The sequence below is a fragment of the Conger conger genome, chromosome 8 (assembly GCF_963514075.1).
Source record: "Conger conger chromosome 8, fConCon1.1, whole genome shotgun sequence".
NCBI classification, from domain to species: domain Eukaryota; kingdom Metazoa; phylum Chordata; class Actinopteri; order Anguilliformes; family Congridae; genus Conger; species Conger conger.
In genome coordinates, this window is record NC_083767.1 from 4817192 (window position 1) to 4841792 (window position 24601).

Sequence of the window (24601 nt, forward strand, 5' to 3'; positions counted from 1 at the left end):
TTTATATAGCGCCTTTATCCAAAGTGCTGTACAATTGATGCTTCTCCATTCACCCATTCTTACACACACTCACACACCGACGGCGATTAGCTGCCATGCAAGGCCCCGACCAGCTCGTCAGAAGCATTAGGGGGTTAGGGGTCTTGCTCAGGGACACTTCGACACAGCCCGGGCAGGGGATCGAACCGGCAACCCTTACGACTGCTCTTACTGCCTGAGCCATGTCGCCCCCAGAAACCAGAAAACGTCAAACCAGAAACACCGTAAGCCCCTTACTGTCAAACCCTGTCCAAGGTAGAAATTAATACGTTTTCCAAGCTAAAATTATTGCTGGCTTGGGTTACAATTTTATGTTCCTATACACTACTGCCCCAGCAACAATCGTTTGTACCTTTGTAGACACTTTCCGTACCTTTATTTATGAAACTGTGGAGATATATGATTCTGTAGGTTTTCAATCATACATTACATTACATTTATTTGGCAGACGCTTTTATCCAAACAAAAGTCCATAACAAAGGTCATTGGAACTACACTACACTGGTCAGATAAGGTACAATTCACATAATCTCAGTTATACTGTACACAGTCATGGACATCAAGTGCAGTTCATCAGTAAGCATAGCTTAGTCAGTAAAATTTTGGGATGTCATAACTAGGCATGATTACAAGAGATATGCTAAAGAGCTACCATATTAAGACATTAACAAATACTAACAATCCAACCATACCACATTCAACAATGATCTATCTCATTGAGCTGCTAATCAAGTGTGCCAAATCATGGTAGAAATGAAAACCTGCAGGACTATAGATCTCCAGGAACAGGGTTGAACAACCCTACCTTACAATATCATCTTTGCCTTTCAAAGTTGGATGAGGCCTTGCCTATCTGCTTTGTAACATGCTAAAAGAAGACGGATGGATTCATCATATTTAACCAGTGCTCGTCTGTCGTCAAACTCACGCTCCTGAAGTGAAGAGAACAGACCACAGTGTCTGTCAGTTTCTGCACACAGTAAATACAGTGCACTTACACAAGCTGAGATGCTGTACACTCCTGTCGCAATTAAAGCGGATTTACAGCAAACCTTAATGAACAGCACACCAAGCCCCATTAAAAGTGACACATCAGGAATAATTAAAGCCCCCACTGAGCAGTGCTTACAGTCTGGGAGTGAATGAAAAGGGGCTCCCTGTGGGAGGGGCCACACTGTGGGAGGGGGAGGGGTCACACTGTGGGAGGAGCCACACTGTGAGAGGGGGAGGGGTCACACTGTGGGAGGAGCCATACTGTGGGAGGAGCCAGACTGTGAGAGGGGGAGGAGCCAGACTGTGGGAGGAGCCACACTGTGGGAGGAAGAGGGGTCACACTGTGGGAGGAGCCAGACTGTGGGAGAGGGAGGGGTCACACTGTGGGAGGAGCCACACTGTGGGAGGAGGAGGGGTCACACTGTGGGAGGAGCCAGACGGTGGGAGGAGGAGGGGTCACACTGTGGGAGGAGCCACACGGTGGGAGGGGTTACACTGTGGGAGGAGCCACACTGTGGGAGGAGCCACACTGTGGGAGGAGCCACACTGTGGGAGGGGTCACACTGTGGGAGGAGCCACACTGTGGGAGGGGGAGGGGTCACACTGTGGGAGGAGCCACACTGTGGGAGGGGGAGGGGTCACACTGTGGGAGGAGCCACACTGTGGGAGGGGCGGGGTCACACTGTGGGAGGAGCCACACTGTGGGAGGGGGAGGGGTCACACTCCTGGAGCCCTGCTTGCATTAACAAGGGTTGCACAAATAATCCACCAAAAAATCGAACCTTCTGCAATCCAGATCGCCTTGAGAACTGTCAATGTAGGGGGCTGTTGCCATAGTTACAGTACACACAGTAGAAGAACGGAATTCTGGGAAGCCCTACATTAGTCCAGAAACACGTTGACATATGGTATATCACGCCCATTAAAACCACGGCTAGGGAGAACTGCACATATGGTGGAAAAAAAGAAGATCTGGAATTTGAGACTTAATTCTATGAGTTATTAACATTCTATAATTACTGTACCCAAATACGTGAGTCTTCCTCAGATTCAGATCATTTCCCAGCGTGAGCCCTGTTCATTTGGACTGAAGAACGATATCCGTCCGCTGATTGGCTGGCAGACGTCCCAGGAGGGTTGAGAAACAGAGATCATACGTGACGTCCTCAGCTGCTGAACATTCACGTCTGAAAACCTCAGAGCGGAGACTTGTGTCTCTTCGGCGAGGACAGTCTGGGTTTTTTTCACGCCCTTATTTTCTCCCAGAATGCAAGTGAAACAAATCAAACCGTCCTGTCTCATTGGACATGCATGATTTCATTTTCCAGCCTTGTTGTTCCACATCTGATTACTGTATACAGGACTCTGCAAGAACGCTCCCGTACCGTAAGTATCATCTTGGCATCAGCAGATTCTGCCGTCTCTCCCACACAACCCCCCAGCGAATTTTCCTTAGTGCTGGCAGGTACACATATTCTCGACAGGCCCGTCACAAGGGCCTCTAAATCTAACTCTGAACCCGCCTTCAGCAGAATATGCTTCACGCACGGTGTGGAAGGAAGCTCCATCTTGTATTTGCAGTGCTATGCACTGAACAATATGTCTGTGAAGTGAGGTGCTCTTTTCAGAGAGACGCTCAGTACATGGCCTTCGACGTTAGCACCGGACGCTGTCACGAAGCGCTGTCCGACCAGCGAGGCTCCAGTGTAGCTCATTCAGGCCCGTTCTCAATGTGAACTCAATGGGACAATTACGGTCAAAATACAAAGTCAATATTATTTCCCCACAACAAAATGTAGGGGCAATCCGTTTTTTCTCATCGATTGCCTCCCCATGTGCCGATTTTATTTAAGTTATTTAAGTCTCTGGCTCCGAACTGTACAACATGGCGGCGCTGGTAAACTTGACTTCCCGGGCTTCAAACTGCTTTTCACAAGCCCATGGGCAGTCACTTGGCCCATAATTTTGGGCGGGAAGTGTAAGTGTCTGCCAACGTGTCAGGCTTGCGTGCCCCGTGCCCCCCACCCCCCCCCCCCCTTGCCCCTCGCCCGGCTGCTGTGCTTCAAAGGCCACGCGTGATGGCGCTCGCTGTAGCGTGTTAGCGCTCGCTGTAGCGTGTTAGCGGTCGCTGTAGCGTGTTAGCGCTCGCTGTAGCCCTCGTGCTTGGCTCCAGCCACGGCCTTGTTTACCCGCGGCGTTTCCGTGGCGATGAAGGATCTGCGGCTGAGCGACTCCTCCGTACCTGGGACACCGCCATCACGACCCCCTGAAAGCCCCAGATTTCTCCTGCCCTGCAGTGCTCTGCTGCGGACTAAACCCTCAGCACAGAGAGCAGACAGGCCCCGGCACGGCTCCGACCAGCGCTGCAGACTTCATTTATTCTCACATTCAGCCTGTCACACGGGCTGCACCTCCACACACAGCACTGCACCGGCCAACTGATGCTTTTTCTGAACGGCTTCTCGAAATCACACACACACACACACGCACACACAGGCCTACAAGCACACGAATGCACACACACACACACATACACACACACACACAGACATGCACCTACACTCACTAACTCACTCACATGCACACACAAACACACACAAAGACATACGCACACACACACACACACACACACACACACAGCTCTTCACATACTGAATGTAACTGGGAGCACATGACGGCGTACAGTATCTCCCTCTGCGATCTCCAGGCGTAAGCAGCATGAGAACGGGCCCAGGTCGGACACAGCACTGTTCCGTGTCCATCACGACCTCACTCCTCCAATCAAGCAGCACGATGGGAAACATAACACACTAAACAGGCATCATGGGAATTCTGGGTAACCGGCAGTCCCTGCATCGGATCCTGAATACATTACAGGGCGACCAGAGAGGAAACGCTCCCTCCACTGATATAATGCAAAAGCCTATCAGCTTATGAATTTCTAATGATGTCAGCAGAATGTAACCAAATGAAAATGTATGGATCTGCTACGCACCTCAATAAAAGGATGATTTTGAGGAGCAGGGGAGGGGGGACAGGCTCTGTTGGTGGCGGGTGACGCTGTAACGCTTCTTGCTGTGGGGCTGCGGTTGGAGGATTTATGGGCGGGTTGACGTGAAAAACAGAGCGAAGACAAACGCATGCATCACGGGCCCTGTCGAATTCATCACTTTTAAAGATCCAGGCGTGTGTTTGAGCCGGCGATGAGCCGGAATGTCCGCCTTCCACCATTACGCTAAATCATAAAATACTGTACACACAGCCCCGGCGTGAAAGGAAAACTATATAACCAGCAACAAAAATCCACTTTATCCTGTATATCAGACTAGCCAGCGTTCATGGTGCGCTGGAAATGTAACTTAATAGCTGCAGAAGACACTGAAATATGGGCCGGCCTGGAGTCCTCAGTCATTCTGAAAGCTGCATTGATTTATATCTCCTGGTCCGAAGGGAACGGTGCCACTTACTGTCTGCTCCATACCACCCCGGCTAGCTCCATACGCTGCCCGCCCTGTCGATGTAACGGCCAGCGTGTTTGGAGAAGAGAGCAACAGGGCCCAGCCCTGTCTAAGTTTTATCTCGCCACGCCGGTCCGAAAACTGCCTCGGCGACAAGGCCGAACAGCCTGCTACAATTCCAGTCCAAAGGTAATGCTGCAATAGCCCGCCATTTTATAAATGGTGAACGGACTGCTTTTATCCAAAGTGCTATACAATTATTGCCTCTCGTTTACCCACACAGATACACACACACGCACACGCACACGCACACGCACGCGCACAAACACACACTGACTCACTCACTCACTCACTCACTCACACTCACTCACACTCACACACATTCACACACAGTGAAGGGCCACCATGGAAGGTACCAATCGACTCATCGACACACCCAGGGCGGGATCGAACCAGCAACCCTCCAACTGTCAGACAACCACTCTTATCTCCTGAGATAATGTCGCCAAGATGTTAATTGTATATTGGTGATCTGATGCTCCATAAGGAGCTCTGTGATTTAAAGTGTGAGGTCACAAATGTGTGATTAGAAATGTCTTACCATGAGGGCAGCCTGTGGCCCAGTGGCTAAGGTGCATGACTGGGACTGGGAAGGTCTGTGGTTCAAGCCCCAGTGTAGCCACTATGAGATCCACACAGCTGTTGCCCTTAACCCTGAATTGCATCAGGGGGGGATTGTCCCCCGTTTAGTCTAATCAACTGTACATCACTTTGGATAAAAGCATCAGTTAAATATCAGATCATTATTATTATTATTAGAATATTCTAATGCTGATGTAACAATCACTACTGCTAGAGTTCCAGAACACTGGCAGAAAGACGTGCTCTCTAAAGGGTTAAATGAAGCTTCTTTTCCCCACAGAGAAGCAGCTCCAGCTCCCCTGGTAAGAAGCGCACGGTCAGAGAGTCATCAGCGCACCGCCAGGGACACGGGATGTTTTATCGTTAGCGCAATGCAGTGGTGTTGCACTGCGTGGATCATGGAGGGGGCTAATTAAGTGACATTTATGGGGAAGAACACGGTTAGCTGGGTCCTGTCACAGAGCTGCATGTTACCGTAATGAACAGCCATGCTCTTGATAAAGGTTTCAAGCATTAGTGTTGATCGAATGCTTCTGTTATTTTAGTACACACAGGTACTGTAGCTTCCCATGTATAACCATTAGCAGGGGTTTCATAGGCACATACATTTACATGTTTCAAAGCTTCTTTTGTTGCTGATATTATCTTTCTGATGCTACACAAGTAGGTACACGGTAATAATTGCATTGCATTTCATGAATTATAATTTGAAAAAATGATATCCGGTGCGTTAATGACAGCCTAAATGCAGTCCTTTGTGGATCATAGAGAAATTCAGTGGACAGCTGTACTTCACACTTTGTTGTGAACACAAACCGTGACTATGAAATAACGAGGGTTATCTTGAAATCCAATTCAGTGTCTAACACATTAATCAACCAGTCTTTCATGTTTTCAAACACTATTCAAACTGATTCTGATCTTTCTTTTAGTCTGGCGTGAGCTTTGACCAAGGATCAAAAAACTATACTGCAGGGAAATATAATGTTCCTATTAACTGCAGGAGAACACCGTGTTTCTCTAAACATGGACAGCATGGACACAAATAATACAAACTGACCTTTAAAGGCAATTCTGTACTCTCCTCAAGGATAAATCACAAATGTGTTGATGTTCATACATGTAACATGCCCTATTCAAAATCAATCTGTCACCTTGCCCTGTATTGCTTCCAGAAATCTGATTATTATAGTGTTTACATAAACCCAGGACATACCTGTACTGCAGGTTATCCATGGGTTAAGATTAATTACAAGGTAGGTATACCAAATACCAGTTTTGATGAAAAAAACAAATGAACATTTAACTACAATACAACCCTGCATTAAATTATACATGTTTGACATTTCTGTAATGATTTAAAGTGTATCTTTCTTAACTTGTGAAGATTAAAGGTTCAAGTTCACTTATGGAATTAATTAGATGAAAGTGTAGGAATTAAGAGCAAGTGTAATTAATTCCTAAGAGAGACAATGCCTGTGGCTATAGAGTGAGATACAGAATGATCTGCATGAACCGGACCGCTGAAATCCTCACGTGCCCGTCCAACAGCACAGTTTCTGAATTTCACACACATTAATAAATCTCTCGGCAATATTGTCTGGGGGCGAACAGTGCATGCACCATCATGCATCGTTTTCAGCACTGAACATGATTAATCTCATAACGCTTTCTTGGTAATTCAACAGATTATCGTAACAGAATGTTACTTGACCCACTGGGATCAAACCAATCCCTGTTTCATGCCGATTCATAAATCACTGGGACTGCGTTCATGACGTTTTCCACACTTGTGTGGTTTCGTAGCGCAGGCGGAGCCCATGAGAGACCTCTGCACCTGAGCAGAACGACGGGCATTTACTGCTACGCTGGGAAAACACCGAAACGCCATATTACACTGCGTTCAGGGCCTTTTACCACATTACCAAAGTCAAACGGACTAATATCATGGATCATACACTCTCAAAAAAAGGGTTCTTTGGCTTGTCCCCATAGAGGAACCCTTTTTAGTTCTTCATAGAACTCTCTATCATACCATAAGTATGATAGAGAACCCTATTTTAGAACCCTATTTTTCTGAGAGTGTCTTCTAATTTGAATGTTTTTTCCCTAAACGGTCTCACCTGTACACAATACCTGTAATGGTAAGTGCTTTCTCACTCGCTGACAGCAGATTGGAGCGCGGTAGTAAGTGTGTCATAGGAAAGTTTCCTCCCACACTGCGAACAGGACACTTTAACTTGAGCGGCATGTCAAAAAAAATACCCCAAAAAAACCTTTATATTCAGCAGGAGTTTATCTGTAAACCCTGTTCTTTTGAAAACATATTCTACCTCCATTTCCTGCGCCCTCCTTCCCTGGCTCATTATTTGCAGCCTGTGACTAATGTCCACTTTCGCAGTGCTGGATGCCTGCGGCTTCGGAAATGCGGTGACTCACGGGGGGCTTTCATACGGCTCTGCCTTCAGGCCGCTTTTCATTCTCCCGGCTCCCGCCGTTTCCCCATTGTTCACCCAGACTCCATTTTGTGAATCCGTCAGGCCCCCCATAAAAAAAGCCCCCGACAGCAGCTGAGTGTGAGGAACAGAGGGGGCCGGCTCGCTCACCCCGACCCCCAGCCGGGCCTGAGGTCACTGAGGTCACGTAGAGGTCGCGCTCGCGAGTGCCAACCCGTACTGCCATTACTGAGTCCTAGGCCGTGTTCCACACATACTGGCATACTAACTCGCACTAAATTTCAGGCTTATTTTCAGTGAAATGTAGTACGTGTAGTATGCTAAATAAGCATGGGGCGACATTGGCTCAGGCGGTAAGAGCAGTCGTCTCATTGGCTCAGGCAGTAAGAGCAGTCGTCTCATTGGCTCAGGTGGTAAGAGCAGTCGTCTGGCAGTCGGAGGGTTGCTGGTTTGATCCCGCCCTGGGTGTGTCGAAGTGTCCCTGAGCAAGACACCTCACCCCTAAATGCTCCTGACGAGCTGGTCGGCGCCTTGCATGGCAGCCAATCACCGTTGGTGTGTGAGCGTGTGTATGAATGGGTGAATGCGAAGCATCAATTGTACAGCGCTTTGGATAAAGGCGCTTTATAAATGCCAACCATTTACCATTTAAGCAGTGCAGTTTGAAACCCCGCTGCTGACATCAACCATCACCAGGACCCTCTGACTTCCTGTGACACGGTAATCGAACTGTCTGTCACTGGCTAAGGGCCTGAGTGCTGGTCTCCCGGGAGACTCCGTGGCGATAGAGTCACACCACGCGATGCCAAGCCCTTGCTCGTTCACGTACCATGTTAATTTTCGCTTAATTAGCGCTGACCACTCCTATTTTCTCACAACAAACAAAATGCGGGAGAGCGATGCAGGCTTAGGAACACTGCTTCTCTATTGAGTAAGTACTCCCAAAGCGCCAGAGATCGAGAACATTTTAATTATACTGGTAAAATAAAGCGTGGCTTTTGGTGAACTTTTTTGTTCACGCCGGTTTTCTGCTAAGAACTAGTCCTTGCCACATTCCAATTATAAGATATTGGATGCATTCTGCAACGGACACAGCGAATACTCTGACCTTGGATGGATGCAGAAAAAAAGAGCAAACACTTATTAGCAATTTCAGAATAATTCCATAATGATTCAAAGAAGACAATATGCCACTCAGAAGTTGGGCTTCTTCACCAGAAAAAAAGCCTTGTAAATTCTCAAGTGCCCTTCTACCAGCCCTTCCAAGATAGTAGACACAATATATTTTCCATGAACACTTTACTTTAGCATTTCCTATGAATACTTAAAGTATTCAAATGAAGGACCACTATAGGAACCATCAATGATTTATCCATTGTATGGCAGGCAGAGCATACCGTCTGCATTTCACCGTAGTTTTTAAAACAGTGCATTTCACGGACTAGTTGTCTGTCATTTACTTCACTTCGGCGGTGCGCCGAAGCCCCGTTTCCCTCCCCAGCGGAGGCCTTCCCGGCCGCTGTCGCTGTGATTGACAGGCCACGGGCCGCGAGGGGAGCCGGGGCGACCTTTAGACACGCCGAATAAACCCGCGTCCAAAACACTCCGCGTGGCCCGCATTTCAAAGGCCTCCTCGCCTCTGTTCTGCGCTTCTGAGGAGAGCCTCATCTTCTGGGGCACGTCACGTGCCGACGGGCCTCATAACGGCATCGATATTCCTCCACATCACACGGACACCTCGCGCGACTTCAATCACCGCCTGAAATGCCGCTAACAAGTGCAGCGCACCCCACCGCACCGCCAGAAAAACAAAGAAAGAGCACTACTTATTCACTTCCCCTCTTCTACGAGCGATAAACGCCTGTCTTAATAAGTGTATTAGTATTGTAAAAAAAACTTTTTCTCTCAAGTAGAAGATGTAAACATGCTTTAAGGTACTGTTTGCTTGACAAGTGAAATTTTCTTACCCCACTGGCAAATCCCAAAATGAGTCAAAAGTGTCTCACCTCGTTCTGTTGTATTAAGCAAAAAAGCAACAGAAAAATGTTGACATGCAAGACTAAAACACTTGTACAGATTGACTCATTCTTTGGTGTTTGCAGCGTATGGCACAATGACGTGCAGGAGGAACGCGCTGTACGGTCTGAAGCCAGGTTGCCTCAGGGCTGAAAGCAGCGGCATGCAGGCCAACAGCTGTCAGAAGGTCCGTTCTGCTCCGTACACACAGCTACTTCAGCTTCAGGTAAAAACAGACCAGACTAGCGGTGGTTAACGAGCGGCCTCGGTCCTCCCGGGAAGGCTGAGACGACCGTGACCGCCGGCGCACGAGACCCGGGCTCACCTTCACCTCCACGTGCGCCATCAGGACGGCGAAGTTGGTGAGGTGCGTGCAGGAGCAGGTGGTGTGCGTCCGGTTGGTGTGCAGCAGACGGCAGTCCTGCGTGGACCAGTACCCCGTCATCGTGCGCTTGGAGTAGCTCCAGAAGGAGCAGTTGGGGTTGAAATACTCGTCCGATTGCTGAAAAGAGACAGTGAATGTATTAAATATGTACATTTTAGACATTTAAGAAGATTGAGGGGGCATATATCAGCAAGCAGCTTGTAGTCTAGTGGCTAAGTGGCTTGACTGGGACCCTGGTGGTTAGCAGTTCAAGGCCCAGTGTAGCCACAATAAGATCAGTGCAGCTGTTTGGCCCTTGAACAAGGCCCTTAACCCCACATTGCTCCAGAGGGGATTGTCCCCTGCATAGTCTAATCAACTGTAAGTGGCTTTGGATAATATTGTCAGCTAAATAAAGAATTATTTTATCAATTAAGCAGGGCTGCTGAGCTGGATAAGCTCACCGAGTAAAACCTGGAACTCTTTCAAAACCGGAACACGGACTGAAGTAAAAAGAGGGTTTTATTCTGTGAACTTATCCAACAAACTCAGCAATCCCCCTTCGTGTTATTCCCCCCCCCCCCCTGCAGAGCAACCTGGACAGCCTGCATTCTTTCTGCGTTTACATTCTATCAGTTCATACAGCCGCACAGATATTTACTGAGGCAGTCCGCAGTTTAAGTCGCACCTGAGTCAAATAAGCCCACTTCCCCCACCATCGCCCCGCGATGCCTGTCCAAACACTCAGCTAATGCAGCCAAACAAACAAGCCAGCCGAACATAACAGAATTAATGCTGCACTCCCAAATAATCATGTCTCTGAAACATCTCCCATTAGACGGAAAGCCCTCAGGCTCTGGAGGTTTAAGAGTAAACGACAGACGCAATTTATGAAAACTCGCCCTGACCCGGCCTGCCTCCTGCAGATCTCTATGCAGATAGAAATTAAAACCCAATAAAACCCCGGACAAGCAGTGGAGTTCAGCTGGGTTCCCTTATATGGTTGTTCATTGCTAATTTTAATTTAATATCTGTGAGCGTGGCTGCTGTTTTGCTGGTGCATTTCCCTGAAGATCTTCATATTGCTTAATGTGCAGACGAGAGGGCGGTTATTCATACAGCCATTCATTTGCTGCTCTGCAGAGCAACACAATTTTTTAAGCCATAATAAAGCGTATGATTATTAATGCCATGGTGTCAGTAGTCCTATTATTGCTGTCCCCTGTCCCTCTCACTGTTCTGTTCTGTTCTGTACTGTTCTGTTCTGTACTGTTCTGTTCTGTTCTGTTCTGTACTGTTCTGTTCTGTTCTGTGCTGTTCTGTACTGTTCTGTTCTGTTCTGTTCTGTACTGTTCTGTACTGTTCTGTTCTGTTCTGTTCTGTACTGTTCTGTTCTGCACTGTGGATGGTGAAGCCACTGTTTACTTATTGAGGGAGCCTCCTTCCTGCTCACATCCCTGTGCTCCTGCACTGATTGTGTGTGTGTAACTCTTCTTCTCTGGTGGCAGCAGTTATCAGGTAGTGGTAGGCAGGCCCCCCCCTGACAGTGAGCTGTTATGTGAGGCAGTAGCATACCTGAGACTTTAAAAGTGTAAAAGCGCCTCTAATACGTTTAAACACATATTATATTGCATTGTTGTCTAAGAAAGGCTAGTACCATGATTTCTGAAGTCAGAAATATCAGAATTTCCAGGCTGTTTAATTTCTCTAACGGACTGCCCTGTATCCAGGGAGATGCACTGGACTGGGTCTTTAAGTCATACTACAGTGCAGTGTATGAATCAGGGTATCCGTACAGTACTGGACATAAGACAAAGAGTAACAGCCATGCACAAGCTATGCCCGGCCAACAGGCATACCTGCTCTGTTACAGAAAAAATAATAAATAAAAAAATAAAAAAATATATAAATATAAAAACACTTTTGTAACAGGACAGTTTATTGGAAAATGATGTGAGTACTTTAGTAGAGCTAGTTTGCCATTTTCCACAGTAATAAGCAATAAGTTGCTGTTCGGTAACCTTTCCATTTAAGAGAAAAAAGCAGGCATTGTTACAGCACTTACTGCGGAAATGAGGATAGCATCGCAGGGGAACAGGTGCCGTTTTATTTCACTGTGTGAATCACCTTAACGAAACTCAGGTAGAACAGCGATACTTACGGGACTGACGTAGGTGGCCATGCTAACACCGGGGTGATGTCACTACAGCCGTACAGGTGGCAATGGCAGAACTACATATTCCTGCACTCGCCCAGGTGGTCATGGAAACGCATGGTACCTGGTCATTATTAAGAATAGCCCCAATCAATCTAATTTGATGAATGATTGAGAGTGTAAATATAGTAATAATGTGGTATGTTTGAATAAAGACACCCATTTTCGACGACTGTTAATATCCTCAATAAGATCATGCCTTTTTGGAGGAAAACGCATTCTCAAAAACCGTAGATTAAAAAATATCCCTCAAAATAACCCACACAGCTGTCAACCTGCAGGCATATCGTACATTTACCACCTGCGATCCTGATTAAGAGTGGGGTTTCCGTAGAAACGCAGCACTGAGCTGATATGAGCTTGAGGAACTCACGGACGAGCGATTGACATCAGTCAGTCTGGACAGAGGGGTTGAGGAGGCCATGGCCCCGTATAACGAGCCGATGTACTGCGGACTGAGATAAGGGCAGGTGTGCTGTGGCAATAACAGCCCTAACCCAAAGGCTGACGTCTCCCATTTCATTCTGAAAGCCATAATCTCTCTGTCTCTCTCTCTCTCCCCTGTAAGGTGAGTGAAGGAGACCACCACGCCCGTACCTGTAGGTGCTTCAGTGTAAGGTGAGTGAAGGAGGCCATTCTGCCCGTACCTGTAGGTGCTTCAGTGTAAGGTGAGTGAACGAGGCCACCACGCCCGTACCTGTAGATGCTTCAGTGTAAGGTAAGTGAACGAGACCACCACGCCTGTACCTGTAGGTGCTTCAGTGTAAGGTGAGTGAACGAGACCACCACACCCGTACCTGTAGGTGCTTCAGTGTAAGGTGAGTGAACGAGGCCACCACGCCCGTACCTGTAGGTGCTTCAGTGTAAGGTGAGTGAACGAGACCACCACGCCCGTACCTGTAGGTGCTTCAGTGTAAGGTAAGTGAACGAGGCCATTCTGCCCGTACCTGTAGATGCTTCAGTGTAAGGTGAGTGAATGAGGCCATTCTGCCCGTACCTGTAGGTGCTTCAGTGTAAGGTGAGTGAACGAGGCCACCACGCCCGTACCTGTAGGTGCTTCAGTGTAAGGTGAGTGAACGAGGCCATTCTGCCCGTACCTGTAGGTGCTTCAGCGTGAAGAAGACCGGGTCGCTCAGGTAGACCTTGTTGCTCTCCTTGTTGATGGCGGCAGTGATGACGGGCGAGTTCACGATGACGGAGTAGTTGGTGGACAGAGCCTCGGGGTCCAGCTTGATGCTGGCGTTCTCCGTGGACAGGTAGGTCCCCAGGTGCTTATAGAGCACGAACGCCATCCTGATCTCTCCTGCGGACACAGAACGCCGTCGCCAGCCTATCAGATCGCTGCACACAGATACGGCATCCCTTTTCATCGTTTCCTTCAGTGCATATAAAACAGGAACAATCGGCTACTCAGTTTGCATATATGATTGCAACATGTGTAAGTTCTGCTCACAAATATTTAGGAAAATACTTATGATAAGTGAATATTTGCTATGTGCATGTGTCTGTGTGTATATGTGTGTTGTGTGTGTATGTGTGCGTGTTTGTGTGTGTATGTGTCTGTGTGTATGGGTGCTTGTGTGAGTATGCAGGTGTGTCTTGTGTTTTTGTGTATGGGTGTATAGGTGTATGTATGTGTGTGTCTGTGTGTGTGTGCGTGCATGTTCATGTGAGAGTCTGTGTTTATGTGCATGTGTCTGTTGGTGGGTGCATGTGTGTGTGTGTGTTGTGTGTATGCGTGTGGGTGCGCGTGTGTGTGCATGTGCACTTGTGTGTGTGTGTGTATGTGTGTTGTGTGTATGCGTGTGGGTGCACATGTGTGTGCATGTGCACTTGTGTGTGTGTGTGTGTGTGTGTGTCTGTGTGTATGTGTGTCGTGTGTATGTGTGTGTGTGTGTGTGTGTGTGTCTGTGAGTGTGTGTGTGTGTGAGAGTGTGTGTGTGTGTGTGAGTGTGTGTGTGTGTGTGTGTGTGTGCATGTGCACGTGTGTGTGTGTGTGTGTGTGTGTGTGTATGTGTCTATGTGTATGTGTGTTGTGTGTATGCGTGTGGGTGCGCGTGTGTGTGCATGTGCACTTGTGTGTGTGTGTGTGTGTGTCTGTGTGTATGTGTGTTGTGTGTATGTGTGTGTGTGTGTCTGTGTGTATGTGTGTTGTGTGTATGCGTGTGTGTGTGTGTGTGTGTATGTGTCCATGTGTATGTGTGTTGTGTGTATGCGTGTGGGTGCACGTGTGTGTGCATGTGCACGTGTGTGTGTGTGTGTGCTCGTATTCACTAGGCCACGCCCGCGCCTGGACACACGCTAACTCAGCCAATCACTTCGCCACGCCTCTCTGGATGCAGCTGGAGCCTCCTCAGCTCACATCAACACAGAAACAGGCTCTCCGCAGCTACAGCAGGCCCTGTGCAAAGGAGCCATTTCCTACCCTCACTGTGCAAAAGGCAAATTATCATAATAACACAAATCGCCTGTTTTTTTTACAAATAAAAACTGACCTTAATTTTGCCTTGTGAACAGCCTGCCCAGGCTGCTGACATTTGACCCTTTAAGGCGTGAGGTGAACATGACGCCTGATTAGAATGTTCATATCTGAACATTCTAATGCTGATGTCACAATCACCACTGGTAATTCACAGCAATGGAGTTCTAGAACACGGACTTGGAATGTTGGGGAAAAAAACATTCCAGAAAAAAAAACATTAAAAAAGCCGGGACAAACGCACCGTTCTTGGCGTGCTGCTTCAAGGTGTTCCCGGAGAGCTGGATGGAATTCCCCTGTCCACCGCTCTGAGGAAAATTCACATTCGCCAGATTCCCATCCGTGCTCAATCTGGCCACTTCCAACTCTGAAAACGAAAAAGCACATTGTTTAAAAAAATTTATTTCGTTGAAACAGCAAACATTACCTGTTCTACTGACACCCTGATTGGAAGCAGACGATTGTAATTAATTTCTGATGCAAATATACTATGGAGTCAAGCCATCATCATTAGGAAGACCTAAGAAGAGGATGACCTAATAAAAATATGAAGATTTATTGAATATATAGCACATTTCCAGTACATACTGTACTTACTGAGCAATTTATGAGGTATTTATTAGACTTTACTTCTTGGTCTTTTGCTTCTGTAGCCTATCCACTTAGAGGTTTTAGGTGTTGTGTGGAGAGATGCTCTTCTGCATAGCACTGTTGTAATGCGTGTTTATTTGCATTTCTGTCAGCTTTGACCAGTCTGGCCCTTCTCCTCTGACCTCTCTGATTAATCTCCCAGGAGATCAGCAGTTACTGAGCTACTCAAACCACCCTGTCTGTCAAACCACCCAACAATCACTGCACGGACAAAGTCACTCAGATTAAATTTCTTCCCCATTCTGACATTTGGTATTAAAAAACTGCTGAACCTCTTGACCATGTCTGGAGGCTTTTAACCATTCTGTGTGTGAGCGAGCACAGTTATATAAACTGTTAATGCCACATCTAAACCAGGAATTCAAGGTGATTTTATGTATTTTAGGGGATAAACAGGTGCAGAATAGACGGGAAATAGAGGCAGGTTTGAAGCTGGGGTGTCTGTAGAACAGGGGCAGATTGGTGTTTAGCTGTGAAGCTGTGTCTGTGGATAAGGAGCAGATTTGTGTTAAAGGAGGCAGGTCTGTAGCTTGGGTGTGTCTGTAGATAAGGGGCATATTGGTGTTTAAGGAGGCAGGTCTGTATATCAGCTGTGTCTGTTGAACAGGGGCAGATTGGTGCTAAAGGAGGCATGTTTGAAGCTGGGGTGTGTCTTTAGAAAAAGGGCAGATTTGTGTCTGAAGGAGGCAGGTCTGTTGCTGGGGTGTGTCTGTAGAACAGGGGCAGATTTGTGTCTGAAGGAGGCAGTGAATAAAGGGTGTGGATGAAAAGGCTGAAGGGACCATGGCGCTAACAGCAGGCACAGATGCCATCATAACCACTTTAAGAGGAGAGCAGGCCTGTGGATCTGATTCTGAGCCACGCGCTAATCCATAATGCTAAGAACAGCCCCTGTGAACCACAGTGGGAGCACCACCGCTGTACTCTCCTCTTTTCCTTCTCCGTCCTCATTTTCCAGCTCAGTTTAGACACAAATACAGAAGGCACCAGCTTCCTTGTTTGTTCTTAACATAATAATTTAATAATAATAATAATTTTACATTTAGTTTTTATCCAAAGCAACTTACAGGTGACTAGACTAAGTAGGGGACAATCCCCCGACGGAGCAATGTGGGGTTAAGGATCGTGCTCAAGGGCCCAACAGCTGTGGAGATCTTATTATGGCCACACCGGGGCTCAAACCTCCAAACTTCCGGATCCCAGTCATGTACCGTAGCCGCTAGTAATAACACGTATCTTGGATAAAATAGAATGGTCTAAAAAAACGCATTAATTATACTTCAGCTTCGCCCTGGCGGTATTCCGCTCCTGTGTGGCACACTGCATTTATGTTTTATCTGTGTAATTCTGTCCAATGAGACGAGGGCTCTTCATTTCAGACGTTTCTGAGGATGACTGATGGCTCAGCACCGGGGCCAGAGGAGTGGTAGTCAGAAGCGTATATGTAGTTGTGATCTGGAAGCTGAGGCCCGGTGAGGAGATTAAGATGAGCTCACAGGAGGGATGTGGTGCCTGCAGGCAGGTCTGAATAACCAGATAATCTGAAATAATCTATCCGTAACTACGATTAGCTCTGAGGCAAGGATTCAAAACACAGAACACACAAAACAAACATACTGTAAACACGCAAGCACACAAACATATACACACACACACACACAGACACACACACACAAATGCACACACCCACACACACACACATGCACAGACATACACAAACACACACACATGCACGCACGCACACACAGAGTACAGAGCCAAAACCATGTTTTCAGCAATACGGACTCAAGAAATTGCAATTGGTTGCAATTTCATGCTTGTGTCAGTTCAGTAGATTTTAAACCAGTGTAGCCAAAAATGTAATGAACTTCAGTTCCACTGGAAAAAAAACAGTTTCAGTTTCGGAGAATCTATCGCAGGGTACGGAGCACAGGCCTGGATGGCAGAGCGGAGGAACAGGATGTCACACCCGGGAGTTCTGCGATAAACCAAGCCCGTCACATCACTAACCAAACGGAGAGAGCAACACTGAGGGAACACAACTGTGTCAGCCAGGCGTGATTTACCTGGGTACTGTGATAAATACAAAATATAATAAAAAAACAGAAACAGCACGTACGCACACAAACACACGCGCGCGGGCACAAACACATACATACATGCACACACACATATACACATACACATACACACGCACACACACACACACACACACACACATACATACATACACACACACATACATACACATACGTACACACACACACGCACACACATACACACACATACACACACGCACACACACACACGCATACACACGCATACACACACACTCACAGGATGTAAAACAAAGGCTTGAAGGCATTTTGCCATGAAGGCCCATGTTTTTTTCCAAACAAGATGCATGTGTGCTGGGCCTGAATCTCTCACTGCTGGGATAAATTGAATGCCAGATGCAATAAAGTCCACTTTATTAACTCTGTACGCTGGCTGCCCCTGTAACACTGAGCCTGCATTAAAGTTACCATGGCAGTCTCTGCTCCCCTCCACACACCCCCACCCCCCCTCCCTCGCCCCGCCGCCTACCTTTGACTAAAATACATTCACCACACTGCGTTTCCAGTGGATCCCCAAATATCTCTCAGCGATAATTCAATCTCCATTACGGCTCAAACACGCACGTTGGCTTCATTTGTTTACTTATGTCGTTGTTTCCAAACATCGCCAGCTAAGTGACTGATCGCTGACAGGTCAACCGCTCAATAACAATAGTTGCTAGGAAACAGGAGTATAATTCATACGAAATGAAATTCAATTCCAGAAACATGAACGACACCAAAAATAGCAAATTATATTTGGTTCCCTGTAAATAATAAGATAGCGATGAGAAACATATCGTTTCATCAAAACGTCAGAAAGTATTTAAATCTGAGAGAGTCCCCAGGCACACACTCCACAGCGATTCAGAAACAGCAGCAATAGGACCAACCAGCGGAATTCAGTCAGCTGACAGGATGCGTGAGCCAGGGGTTAGGTGAAGCGCTGAATTGCCAGGTGAGCACCTACAGGAAATGGCGGATGAACAAAGAGAGCCTACAACACAGCGAATGCCAAGATATCTCACACACAACATGGCCCCAGGCAGAGTCTTATGTGGACGAGTTATACATTATGAGTTAGATTCTGTATATATGTTAGATATGTGTGTATATATGTGTATGTTTAAGCTACTGAATGCCTAAAATTCCCCTCGGGATGAATAAAGTATCTATCTATCTATCTATCTATCTATCTATCTATATATATATATATATATATATATATAAACATATGCATATAGTACATGAACTGAATACTTTAAACTATCATATTTTATATTCTTAATCTGTAACCACAGGATTAATTGATATTGGGAGCTATATTTAAGGGTGGGCAGAGAAAGACTGATTCATTCTCATGATTATGTGTGTGTCTGGGTGCAGTGATGTTTGTGTGGATAAATGGGACATGGAAGCAGCACAATCCACATTTTTCTAATCTATTTTCAACAAACATCAGATTATTCTGCAAAAAAAAAGTTGTTATTTTTAACATTAACAGTGAATACATTTCATTTGATAGAATGGCAATGGCCAGAAATGGATTGCCCTTGTTTTGTCAAATTTGATACCGTTTCTTCTTATTGTGTGTGGAATATGCCAAGGTATTCACGAGGCACTGATGCCGTCAGCATTATATGGCATCCATAAATAAATACATGAGTAAGTAAATAGCTTGTAATGTTGAAGCATACACTATGTACACACTGTAACCTATCCAGCAACACATTTGCATTAAAAAGTACTAATATTATTTCAACATGTGATCCGAAACCTATGTAAACAACACAATATTAACTTCTCCAAATATTTTTTTAAAGTGCTAATAATATTTCAACATATGAACTGAAACCTATGTAAACAACACAATATTACTTTCTCCAAATATCATTTTCTCACATCGGTACTTGGCAAACTTAGCTGTCAAACTCCCGTCAGAGAGACTAGAAAGCAACGGAGGAGGACATGTTTTCAGTAAGACAAAAAGGTTTGGAAATGATACTCGGAAAAAAAGCAGAATAGAATAAAAGCGATGTGATCTATGTTGAATCCTGCTAAATTGTTTTAGTGTTATAGTGACTGGCGTGAGCAAATATGCTTTTTTATCACAGGCTGTAAACCAACTGTTAACTGCGGAGAGTCTCCTTCGAGGCGAGCCGCAGAAGAGGAGTACAGTGAGTAATGGTTGTAAAATGGAGGTTTATCCAAGGACAGTGACAAACAATTTACAAGCCTGTCATCACCAAATCTCAGAAGAGCAAGGAGGATCAGGAGAAATTTATGAAGTTTTAGAGCAAACGAGTAAACATTTTCATCTGGATATGAATGCTGTATACTGTAACTGACTTGACTATCAATAATTTAAGGTGACATATACGGTACATGCCTGGATATACACTCAGTGATCACTTTATTAGGTAGACCTGCAGCTTGTTAATGCAAATATTTAATCAGCAAATCATGAGGCAACTAAATGCATAAACGTATGCAGACGTGGTCAAGAGGTTCAGCTGTTTTTCAGACCAAATGTTAGAATGGGGAAGAAATGTGATCTAAGTGACTTTGACCGTGGAATGATTGTTGCTGCCAAATATGGTGGTTTGAGTATCTCAGAAACTACCGATCTCCTGTGATTTTCATGCTAGAGTTTGCAGAGAATGATGTGAAAAACAGAAATGCCTTGTTAATGAGAGCGTTCGCTAAAACATTTTTACAAAGCAAGGTATATGATTTAGGAATATGCCTAATTAGTTCTTACTTTAGAGCTTATTTGTATTATATTATTAGTGACAAATCCACCCCAAGGGCACCCAGAGTACACTCAAATGTACACAATATGAACACGACTACGAAATCTCTTTAAAAATCACAACGACTCACAGCATTAATAATCAATATCATAACCACAAGGAACTGGAATTTGTCCAAACTGATTTTCTGAAATGCTCAAAGTAATCATATTATGGCAGTTAATGAGGATTTTTCCAATCAGGAGGGAGGGTTTGTATTGAGAAGGGATGTGGGGAACAGTCTCCACTTTCACAAAATGGCGTACACGTATTTACAATCATTTACTCAATTACTTTTTGATGCATGTCATAATTTAGCATAAAGCCAAGGCACAGCAAATCCAGCAATAAGCAGAAAACCAGACTCAAATACAAACAGACACACACACACACACACTCACACACTCACACACACACACACACACACTCACACACACACACACACACACACTCAACACACACACATGCACAACAAAACCCTTAAGTGAGAAAAAAGCTAACAGAACTACATTCATCTAACAGTCAATATCCCTTCTGCCAAAAGCCCCCCTCCCCCTCCTACCCCCCCACCCCCCATCAGAATGAGTCATTGCGTTTCCGGAAGCATCTGGGTTAGGGTTGATTCCACTTCAACTCCAATTCAATAAGCATCATAGAACACTCATCATGCGATGACATTATAGCCGTTCTCAATTCCTCAACCGAATGTTAATTTCCCAAACCGACTGAACGGAAACGGACCCCCCTCCGGCCCCCCCACGCCCCCTCGGAGGAGGCCCTGCGCGGGATCGGGACTCACGTATGTTGTCGATGTCGGCGCGCACCACGTCCGTCTTCAGGAGGTTGTCGGCCATGACGAAGGCGCCCTCCTCCACCGTGTCCAGCAGCATGGTGGCGGCCCGGAGCTGCTCGCTCGTGTTCAGCGTCCGCCACGCCGCCTGGGCCTGAGGCTGCAGCAGGTTATTCACCGTCTCCAACATGGCCTGCGTGAGGGAGACACGGTTACCACACCTGAGCTCCACGCTAACTACGCTAACCACGCTAAACATGGCCTGCGTGAGGGAGACACGGTTACCACACCTGAGCTACACGCTAACCACGCTAAACATGGCCTGCGTGAGGGAGACACGGTTACCATACCTGAGCTACACGCTAACTACGCTAACTACACTAAACATGGCCTGTGTGAGGGAGACACGGTCACCACACCTGAGCTACACGCTAACCACGCTAAACATGGCCTGCGTGAGGGAAACACGGTTACCACACCTGAGCTACACGCGAACCACGCTAACTACACTAAACATGGCCTGCGTGAGGGAGACACGGTTACCACACCTGAGCTACACGCTAACCACGCTAAACATGGCCTGCATGAGGGAGATGCTGTCAGAACATGTGAGCTACACGCTAACTACACAAAACATGGCCTGCATGAGGGAGACGCCATCAGAACATGTGAGCTACACGCTAACTACACAAAACACGGCCTATGAGAGGAAGACAACTTCAGCCTCAACAAGCAACAACACATCAGCCTGAACATGATAGCTACAGGTCTGCACCCAACATGAGCTGTGTGAAAGACATGTCTTCAGCCTGAACACGCAAACCACACGTCTACACCCAAAATGGCTGCCGCAAGAGAAACAGCTTCAGCTTCAGCACACAGACTGCCCCTACGGGCCGGTCTCACTGGGGGTTTCAGCGAGAGAGGAATTTAAAAGAACAACAAAACAAAATGGACGTCCATACGGAGACAAGTGACTGTGTTCTTTGTGTAATTCCACCGGATCAGCAAGGGAGACATGACGTGATCTGAGATTAAGTTCAGACAAGAACAATGTGAACAATCTGGAAACACAACGGAGCTCTCAGCAGAGTGCGCACAGGGGGATGACATCACCCTGCCCAGCACACACATACAGAGCTTCACCCGTCGGGCCTTGTGTTAGGGGTCTTGTGTTAGAGGCCTTGTGTTCGTGCCCTTGTGTTAGAGGCCTTGTGTTCGTGCCCTTGTGTTAGAGGCCTTGTGTTCGTGCCCTTGTGTTAGAGGCCTTGTGTTAGAGGCCTTGTGTTCGTGCCCTTGTGTTAGAGGGCTTGTGTTCGTGCCCTTGTGTTAGAGGGCTTGTGTTCGTGCCCTTGTGTTAGAGGCCTTGTGTTCGTGCCCTTGTGTTAGAGGCCTTGTGTTCGTGCCCTTGTGTTAGAGGCCTTGTGTTCGTGCCCTTGTGTTAGAGGCCTTGTGTTCGTGCCCTTGTGTTAGAGGCCTTGTGTTCGTGCCCTTGTGTTAGAGGCCTTGTGTTCGTGCCCTTGTGTTAGAGGCCTTGTGTTCGTGCCCTTGTGTTGGAGGCCTTGTGTTCGTGCCCTTGTGTTAGAGGCCTTGTGTTCGTGCCCTTGTGTTAGAGGCCTTGTGTACGTGCCCTTGTGTTAGAGGGCTTGTGTTAGAGGGCTTGTGTTAGGGGTCTTGTGTTAGAGGGCCTGTGTTAGAGGCCTTGTGTTAAGAGGCCTTGTGTTCATGTCCTTTTTGTCTAACAGAGAGAGCAGTACGGAGGACAGAGAAAGCTCTCATGGCTGTTCCTTAGAAGCAGATCCTCTTGCCCAACACACAATGCTTTTGTGCATTATGTGGAAACTAATTAAATCTCATTGTCTCATTAAATACCATTCCAAAGGCTTATCAAAATATGACGCTTTTTACACTGTATACTTAGGATATCGCTGCACACAGATGCAAGAGCAGGGAAACACACAGACAAATACACACACACATATATACACACCCATAAATGTATGAATATAGCAGTACACTTCTGCGTTGTTGAGTAATGGCACGTCGCATCTATGATAGAGGTTTTCATAAAGAACTAAACTACTGAATGAAATCAAACCAAGGAACCCTTTCTTCTGACAGAGCCGCTGTGTGAGCCGAAGAAGGCCCAAAGAAACGCACACAGTGCTGTCAGCATCTGCAGTTAGGGTTTCTCAGAGACTGCACACGCTATTTCACATACATCTCCAACCTCTCTACAGACTCCTATGACCATTTCACAAAATCACATCACGCGTGTGTACAGGATCTATCTACAGGACGCATACGCACACGCTGTCAATGAGAGAGTTCGCTGAAACATTTTTACAAAGCAAGGTATATGATTTAGGAATATGCCTAATTATAGCTTCCTTTAGAGCTTACTTGTATTATATTATTAGTGACAAATCCACCCCAAGGGCACCCACAGTACACTCAAATGTACACAATATGAACACGACTACGAAATCTCTTTAAAAATCACGACTCACAGCATTAATAATCAATATCATAACCACAAGGAACTGGAATTTGTCCAAACTGATATACGCACACACTCACAAGCACACACACACACACACACACACACACACATGCTATGCACAATGCAACAAAAGCCAATCTGTGAATTAGAATTAGATACAGCTAATTATATAAATGTTCAACAATTAAATGGGCGATTAACACTATTGTCTTACAGTAATGCTATTATTCATTGACAGAGAAGGTTAGTGTTATTCTTTAACAGAAAATGGTATTGTGGTGTTTCTAAAGGCTGTTTTGTTGGCGGTTAATATTATTTAACCTCCATCATGCAGCTCCTGATCCCCCAGAATGCACAGCTACGTACGGCAGCCTCGCGACAAGGAAACACAAAGCAGTGAGCGCGCTCAGAAGGCAGCGGGAAGTCGCGCGACCGGAACGCTAATGTGTGAGACACCGCCGTCGCTTCTCACGTCTGAGCGCAGAACAAACGCGAAGGCCGAGCGCATTAAACGTGTGAACGAGCGAACGATCGTCTCCTTTCACTTTATTTACATTTCCTCCGCTGAACCGGTGACGTCGGGGCCTGAGTTCTGATGACTCAGGAGGCCTGCCGTCGGAGCTGTTTTCTCCCGCTGGCTTAGAGCTGCACCGGGGCATGAAACGCCATGTGCACTGGGCTTGGGAGATCGTGCCCTTCCTGCTCTTTTAGTGTCCGCGCTGGGTGGGTGGAAAGACTGGGGACTTCTTGTTCGGGGATGTAGGTCATTTACGGTACAGGCCTTTGTCAAGGGTATACCATTTATAAACAACAAAAACAATAACATCAACAACATCAACATCAACAACAACAACAACAACTACAACCAGGCCAGACTGTCTTCACACCTGACTCCCAGGTAAAGGGAGGGTGGAAAACCAGCAGTTCTCAGACCTCGAGGACCTCCCTGAACAGTCTGCCTCATCAAAATAGAAAAATAAAATAAAAAATGTACAGTATAACAGTGACAAGAACATGTGGAAGAAGAGTGCGTAACTCTTTTTTACGTCTTCAAAGTTCCGTCTGCTTCAATGCTTCAAAGGCAGGCAAATGTTTCATGGTGTGACA

At 46.4% G+C, this 24601-nt stretch overlaps 1 protein-coding gene across 1 annotated transcript in view; it reads right to left on the reverse strand.

Moving 5' to 3' along the window:
* The window catches only part of LOC133134670 (adhesion G protein-coupled receptor L3-like), a 177167-nt gene that overhangs the window by 38434 nt on the left and 114132 nt on the right, over window positions 1–24601 (reverse strand). Inside the window, exons 10-13 of the mRNA XM_061250937.1 lie at window positions 21001–21184; window positions 14907–15029; window positions 13281–13486; window positions 9930–10106 (exon numbers count right to left, since the gene is read on the reverse strand). Of these exons, the coding sequence (XP_061106921.1) occupies window positions 9930–10106; window positions 13281–13486; window positions 14907–15029; window positions 21001–21184 (690 nt within the window). The remainder of the gene's footprint in view (window positions 1–9929; window positions 10107–13280; window positions 13487–14906; window positions 15030–21000; window positions 21185–24601) is intronic.